General features: G+C 52.8%; 1 protein-coding gene across 1 annotated transcript; it reads left to right on the top strand.

Annotated features, from left to right (window-relative positions):
* The first annotated feature begins 365 nt into the window (after positions 1–365).
* LOC121836600 lies at positions 366–2,584 on the top strand. Its single transcript, XM_042291546.1, has 2 exons — positions 366–2,165; positions 2,362–2,584. The coding sequence occupies exons 1-2, from the start codon at positions 499–501 to the stop codon at positions 2,582–2,584; spliced, it is 1,890 nt and encodes a 629-aa protein (XP_042147480.1). The 5' UTR covers positions 366–498.
* The last annotated feature ends 5,064 nt before the right edge of the window (positions 2,585–7,648 follow it).

The raw sequence follows: 7,648 nt of genomic DNA, 5'->3' as shown, positions 1-7,648 counted from the left end.
TGCATCCATGTAAAAGAATAAAAAGGACAGAACGCGACGGCATGAGCCGCGCGTGATCTGCGGCCTGATCGGCCAGTGTTCGCCCCGCTCCTGAATCCGTTGGTTGTCCTTTCTTCTCGCTCCGGCGACCGTCCAGGTCCGCTCGGGGCATGTAGTTTACCGGCTACGTCGAACGTGAGTCACCGGCGCTTGCGTCCAATGTAGCCAGGCTTTAGAGCACCGCCGCGTCGGCGCAGAATATAACATTTTGGCGACGAGGATGGGATATTTGTTTTAATATGTAGCAGTTCCTCTTTTGTAACCCGGGATTCGGGAGGGGGCTTCGCTCCGCGTCGCGGGTCAGTGGTTGAGGAAACCGGCGCGTAACTGTATTCATGAAATGTATTCCTTTTTGTTCCGGGTGAACGGTAGTCATAGTTTGCGGGAAGGCCGCGTTTGATGAGTTTCGGGGGGAGGCATTAGGCCTAGGTTTTCAGTACGTTCCATTTTCATCGTGAGATGACTTCGTCATCTTCGTCTTCGAGCGGCCCAACGGCGTTCCCGCCGCCGGCCGTCTTTTTGGCAGTGCCCGGTCCGCCGATAGTAGCTTGGCCGGCATGGAAGCGTGCTTTTCTGACTTTTCTTGACGCGTCGGCGTTGCATCTCGTAGAACCGTTCCGGAAAAAAGCCATCCTGTTTTCGCTGTTGGGCACTGAGGGCCAGCGCATCGTGGATGCATTTCAGCTGTACGAGACGGTTGCGGTGGAGGGGACTGACGAGTTCCAGGTTTTTCTGGAGGCAGCCGAGAAGCATTTTGAGTTTTCGGGTAGTATCGCGCTTGAACGCCAGAAGCTGCGCGGTTTGTTCCAACGTCCTGACCAGTCGGTAACTGAGTTTCTTGCCGTGTTGCGCCATCAGGCTTCGTTTTGTGCTCTGGGGAACGCGCTCGATGAAAGACTTTGCGAGGTTTTCTTGGAAGGCCTGGAGTCTAGACGCGTTCAGGATCGCGTTCTGCAGGAGTGCGAGGGCAGCGAGCTGCCAACGCTGTCGCGGGCTATCCAGATCGCTCGCCAGTACGAGCAGAGAGCGAAGACGGCCGCAAGTTTTCGGCGGCGAGAGTCGCAAGTCCCGGTCGCGGCAGAAGTCCAGCGTGTCCAGATCGAGGAACGTCAAACGGCAGCAACACAAGATGGCGACCAAGCGTCGTCTTCTTCCATCGAGCATGGGCAAGATGGCTACAGCGGCTACCCTCCCTGGCTTCAACCTGGCTACCCCCCGTCGCAGCTTGGACCCAGGATGCCTTGGGCTCCGGTGGCCTCCGGTCACATGCCCCGTTTTCCGGCGAGGGTGTTCCAGCCTCAGCGTGGGCGTGAGCCCGCTCCGCCTCGGACGGGTGGGATCGGAGCAGACGACGCCTGCTACTTCTGTGAACGCCGCCGTCATGATCGGGCGATTTGCCCGGCGTCTCAAGCGACATGCTTCTTATGTGGAAAGTGGGGACACTTTGCAGTGGCGTGTCAGAGTCGTCGCCCGCCGGCGGCTGCCTTCACCTACGATCGGCGACAGACATCGTTCCCGGTTCAAGGCCGTGGTACTCGGCGGACCTTCGCCGACAGACAGTTCAGAGGGGACCGGCCCGGCCGGGTGAACGTGGTCGGCCAGTCGCAGTCTCCTGAGGAGCTGCCAAGCGTCAGGCTGATGGAGGAACCTGTGGTCGTCGGGACGGCCGAGCGACGAGAAGGCGGCAGCATGCGTCCTGACGCCTTCATGGCCGAGATCACGGTAAATGGGACCCCTCTTCGTCTTCTTGTTGATACCGGTGCATGTGTGTCGATCCTAAATGAACGCATGTTTAACGAAGTTAACAAGCAGCGGAGGATAAAGTTACATCCGCCGTCGACGCCTCTCGTCCACTATTTGCAAGAGACCATTCCGGTACTTGGATGTTTTGTGGGACAAGTAATTTTTAAGAACCGCTGGACAACGTTGGAGTTTTACGTAACCAAGACTGGACGCTCGTTACTCGGCATCGACGCGGTCCGCGAGTTGCAACTGGTGTTGAATGGCGCTAAACATGAGTGTTTGTATGCGAATCCAGCTCTCCGAGGAGGAGCACCACAGCGGGATGTGAGGCCCACGCCCAACCCGCAGCGACGACCGTTCACCGCGTCGTCCTGTCAAGCATCGCAAGTCCCTGGTTCTCGACCAGCGGCAAGTTCCAGACCTTCATTTCCGGAGAACCCGTCTCCTGCTTCATCGGTCTCTGAAGAGACCACACCTAAAATCTTCGAGGACGAGTCAAGTCCGCAACGTCATCCTGAGAGTCAAGGGCTCCATCGTCCGCAACGTCATCCTGAGAGCCAAGGGCTCCATTATCCACAGCGTCATCCTGAGAGTCAAGAGCTCCACAGTCCTGAGAGTCACGGACTACACGGTCCACAAGATCATCCAGGGAGCCAAGCGCCCCAAGGTATGCAGCGTCATCCAGAGAAATCCAGTCCCTCGACGAGCCTTGTTGGTGGTTCCTCGAAGCGAGACGCATCCAAGTTGCCACCTGGCTTCGAAGATTTTGAACATCTTTTTAGCCCGGGGTTGGGTCTGCTGAAGAATCTCTCGCACAAGGTCAAGGTGCGGCACACAGTTCCTCCAGTCCAAGCAAAGCTCCGTCGCCTCCCGATGACCCTAAGGGATCGGGTTTCCGAAGAAATTTTCAAGCTGGAGCGAGAGGGCGTAATTGAACGTGTCGAAGCCTCCGAGTGGGTGTCACCTATTGTTGTCGTCCGCAAGCCCGATGGCAACATCCGTATGTGTGTGAACCTACGAGCTCCGAACCAGGCCGTTGTCGTTGATTCGTTTCCACTTCCTTGCATCAATGAACTGTTGAACTCTCTACGGGGAGCGGCGATCTTCTCCAAGCTGGATTTGGCGTCCGCCTACCATCAAGTCCGTCTCGACCCGGTGAGTCGTGACCTCACGTCTTTCATTACCCACGAGGGGTTATTTCGCTTTAAGAGAGTTTGTTTCGGGCTGGCATCCGCACCCGCAGCTTTCCAGCAACTCATGTCCAATATCCTAAGGGATTGTCCAGGCGTTCAGTTCTATCTGGACAATATCATCGTTTATGGATCCACTTTGAAGGAGCACGATGAGAATCTCCGTCGTGTCTTGTCTCGAATTTCCCAAGCGGGAATGAAGCTAAACCGTAAAGGTGTTTTCAAGTACAGGAGCTCTCATTTTTGGGACACCATCTTTCCGTGAAAGGTTTAGCACCCCTCTCATCCAAGGTAGATGCGGTCCTAAATTTTGCAACTCCCTCTAATTCAGTGAAGTTAAGAGCATTTTTAGGGCTGGTAGAGTACTACAGCAAGCTCATCCCTCATTGTTCCACGGTCGTCGAACCGATGCGTCGTCTCCTACGTAAAGGAGTTCGTTTCAGCTGGTCTCCGGAAGTCGAGGCCAGTTTTCAGAAAGTAAAGACTTCCATCCAAGAAGCTCCAATTTTGGCCATGTTTGACCCGACGTTGCCTATCGTCGTGGCCACAGATGCTTCTCAGTACGGTCTCGGTGCTGTTTTGCAGCAGCAGTATGGTAGCCAGCTTCGTCCTGTAGCCTTCGCGTCTCGCTCGCTAACCGATGCAGAGCGAAGGTATTCCACGGGCGAGAAGGAAGCTCTCGCATGTCTTTGGGCGTGTGAAAAGTGGCACGTGAATCTGTGGGGAAGGTCTTTTGTCATTCGTACTGACCATCAGGCGTTGGTCACGTTGCTGTCCAACAAAGGTTCCGGAATCCGTCCTCTAAGGATCACTCGTTGGTCCTCCCGACTTCTGAATTACAACTTCAAAATGGAGTTTCAGAAGGGCGCCACCAACGTCGTTGCTGACGCGTTTTCACGGTTGCCAGTGTCTGACACTGAGGAGGGCATGAGATTCGACGAGGAAGTTGTTTCCTTCGTAATGGTTCCTTTGTCGAAAGGTGGTTTTCAACAGGCTACGGCCAATGACATAGTTCTTCCTACAGTCATCCGCTATACTACCTCGGTTTGGCCTGAAGATAGTAAAACCAATCCAGATCTCCGGCCTTACTATCACGTCAGAGACGAACTGTCGCTGTACGACGGTATTTTGTACAAGGGAGACAAACTTGTCGTCCCTGTCGAGTTTCGAGACCGGATCGTGGAAGTAGCACACGAAGTTCATCAGGGGATCACAAGAACCACAAGTGTGATTCGGGAACACTACTGGTGGCCGTTGATGAATGAACACATAAAGAACAAGATCCAGAACTGCACGGTGTGCCATGCTACCGACAAACCAGTGAAGGCTGCACCGGCTCCCTTGCAGCCCATCCAGTTTCCAAGTCAGCCCTGGGAAAAGCTAGGAATCGACATCGTGGGCCCGGTTGATCGTGCACCGGCCAGTCAAAGGTTTTTTTTGGTACTCATAGATTACCACTCTAAGTGGCCAGAAGTCCAAGCCACGTCTTCTGTGACTTCTGCCACTGTCATCAGCTTTTTGAAGAACGTTTTTTCACGCGAGGGACTGCCCTGCGAGATTGTGTCAGATAATGGAGTACAGTTTACCTCCCATGAATTTCAAGATTTCTTGCGTCAACATGGCATCAAACATAGGAGAACGTCATTATACCACCCCCAATGTAACGGGCAGGTGGAAAGATTTAACCGAGTCCTGAAGTCGTGCCTTCAGTTAGTTGTTTTACAAGGTCGTCCACTTCCAGATGCCGTCCGAGACCACCTGGAAGCGTACCGACGTACGGTACATCCTGCAACAGGATTTGCACCATCCTTTCTCCTTCATGGACGAAATCATCGGTCTAGACTAGACGTACAAGGCATGCCGACTAGGACGGTATCTGACGATCTCTTGGAACGTCGAGCTCAGCTACAAGGAAGAGTACAGCGCTAACAACAAAACATGAAAGATTATTCTGACCATCGTAGAGCGGTACGACACCCTCAGTTTCATCCTGGGCAGGCTGTTCGTGTATTCAGGCCCACCCATCATAACAAGTTGCGGAGTACATATACAGAACCAAAACGGATACATGCACAGTTAGGACCTGCTACATATCAACTCGCTGACGGTAGGAGGTGGAACGCAGCGAAGCTTGCAAAGTCCATACAGCTGCCTCCAGCACAAGTTCCTGACTACGGTTGGGATGATGATGATGACGAAGATGACTTGTATATACCTCCTGCAACTCCAGTGGTTCCTGTACTGACCCCTGTCCGTGGAAGCACTTCAACGTCCCAAGTACCAATTGTCTTTTCTTGCCCGGAGGGTTCCTGTGACCCCGCAGCGTCTGGTCTCTTGGGGAGACCCGGTTCATCTGCACCACCCATGGCAGGTGCACCTCGCCATGCACCGCTGGGTTCTCTTAAGGAGCCAGATCTGTTTGCTGCGGCAAAGTTTACAGTTCCGGTTGCTGCGGCCGAGTCTCCTGCTCCGGGTGCTGTACCGGGGCCTGTTCCTGGGCCTGTTCCTGGACCTGTTCCTGGAACTGTTCTTGGAGCTGTCCCTGGGCCTGCCTCTGTTCCTGGGGGTCCTGCTCCTGTTTCTGAGGGGAATCTCGGGTCGGCTGTACCCGACATGATCGGGATCTCTGCACCTGAGCTCTGCCCTGCTTCCGTGGCAGACGCTGGACAGTCTGTGGAGCCTGACAGGCTTGTCAGGCCTGTTCCTGAGGCTGCGGTCAGGCCTCTCCCTAAGCCTGTACTCAGGCCTGTTCCTGAGGCCGAGATCAGGCCTCTCCCTGAGCCTGGTCCCCGTCCTGTTCCGGCGGTCAGGCCTCTTCCTGGGCCCGTGGTTGTTGCTGCTCCGGACGCTGTGCAAGGGTCATCACCAGAGTCCGTGGTTGCAGAGCAACTACCTGTCTCCGATCTGGCAGTTTGCCCAGACACACGGGCAGAACTGCTCGTTTTGCCGTCGCCAGAAACGAGTACACCTCTGGAGTCTTCGGGAACGAGTACGCCATCTATGCCTCCACTTGAGGATTCAGTGGAAGAACTCACGACCGAGTTCCACACACCACCCACGATCTCCGAGCCATCTACAGCTCCTCTACCACCAGCGAGGCAAGGTCGGCCAATACGCCAGAGAAGACTTCCGCTGAAGTTCAAAGACTATATTCTTGCACTTGGCGATGATAGTTTTCAGTCAGATTCGGAGTACAGTGACTAAGACTTTTGTAGTTATGTTCTCGTAAAAGGTCATTTTTGGTATAAACTGTGGGTAGATATAGAACATTAAAAGCATATCACTGTTATAGCAAAACCTTGGCCAAGGTAAAAATGTCCATTACAAACACAATATTCTAAACAATAACCAAACTAACAAACTAACAGTCAACACTACAATGTGTCATGGACATTAAAAACGGAAACAGAAAATACAAATCATAGTAATACAAATGTACTCAAATAGGTATTGTTGTATGTTTCATTTTCCTCCCAGGAGGAGGAGAGATGGGAGTGCTCTAAGTTGAAATATGACTCTTGGAATGAAATTTTGATCGTCACGTGACTAGTATGATGCAACCTGAACTTTCAGTGAAAACCCGTTTTGTTCAGATGACTTGTTTAGGATTTTGTTGAATTTTCCGTGTCGTGCACACAAAGAACGTCTATGAACAATCTTTTGCGAATTTCGTATTTTTTGTGTTTCAACGAACAATTTCAAAACCAATATTTCCAGTGAAATAACGCAATTTTCGGGTGGTGAGGTGTTTTGATTTTTGTGATTTTTTCACATAACGAATGTATAACGTAAGTCTTCCTCCCACAATTTTCTTTTTTTTTTTAAGAGAGGGAGAATGTAGTATTTTGATTTGCACGAGATGGCGCTACTTGACATCTCCTTTTTAAAGTAGCCATCTCGTGCATCCATGTAAAAGAATAAAAAGGACAGCACGCGACGGCATGAGCCGCGCGTGATCTGCGGCCTGATCCGCCAGTGTTCGCCCCGCTCCTGAATCCGTTGGTTGTCCTTTCTTCTCGCTCCGGCGACCATCCAGGTCCGCTCGGGGCATGTAGTTTACCGGCTACGTCGAACGTGAGTCACCGGTGCTTGCGTCCAATGTAGCCAGGCTTTAGAGCACCGCCGCGTCGGCGCAGAATATAACAGAGTTGTAGCTGCAAAGCGTATCACAATCCGACGAGATGGTGAAGAACTACCCACGAAACATGTTGTTCTGACCTTCGAGAGGCACACCCTGCCTCCCTCTATTAAGGCGGGCTACATTAACTGCAAGGTGCGACCTTACGTGCCAAATCCGCTTCGCTGCTTTCGGTGCCAGCGTCGTGCACTTGCCGGGGTCGTGAGACGTGCGCCAGGTGTGGTGGCAGGGACCACACCGCTGATGGTTCCAAAGCAGATAACAAATGTGCCAATTGCAGCGGGAACCATCCCGCCTACTCCAGAGCATGTGAACAGTTCAAGAAAGAAAAATAAATTCTTGCACTTAAAATTGAAGAGAATATTACCTACCGAGATGCATAGCTTCGCCTTTTTGCTTTCCAGAGGGGCTCTTTTGCCGAGGCGGTGTCCAGTAGGGGACCTGCACCGTCCAAGGTATCGGTGGCAACCCAGGTGTCTCTTGGAAACCCTGGGAAACCACTCCAGTCCTCTACGCCCACGTTGAAGCTATTTCTCCC

This window comes from Ixodes scapularis, unplaced genomic scaffold (genome assembly GCF_016920785.2).
Source record: "Ixodes scapularis isolate PalLabHiFi unplaced genomic scaffold, ASM1692078v2 PGA_scaffold2__306_contigs__length_199485367, whole genome shotgun sequence".
In the NCBI taxonomy this organism is placed as follows: Eukaryota; Metazoa; Arthropoda; class Arachnida; order Ixodida; family Ixodidae; genus Ixodes; species Ixodes scapularis.
Note: the sequence above shows the minus strand (reverse complement) of the source record. Positions and strands in the feature narration are given on the sequence as shown.

Coding starts and splice junctions, on each gene's coding strand:
- LOC121836600 (XM_042291546.1), top strand. CDS start 499: ATGACTTCGTCATCTTCGTCTTCGAGCGGCCCAACGGCGTTCCCGCCG. Junction 2,166..2,361: donor GCGTCGTCCTGTCAAGCATC/GCAAGTCCCTGG, acceptor CATTATCCACAG/CGTCATCCTGAGAGTCAAGA.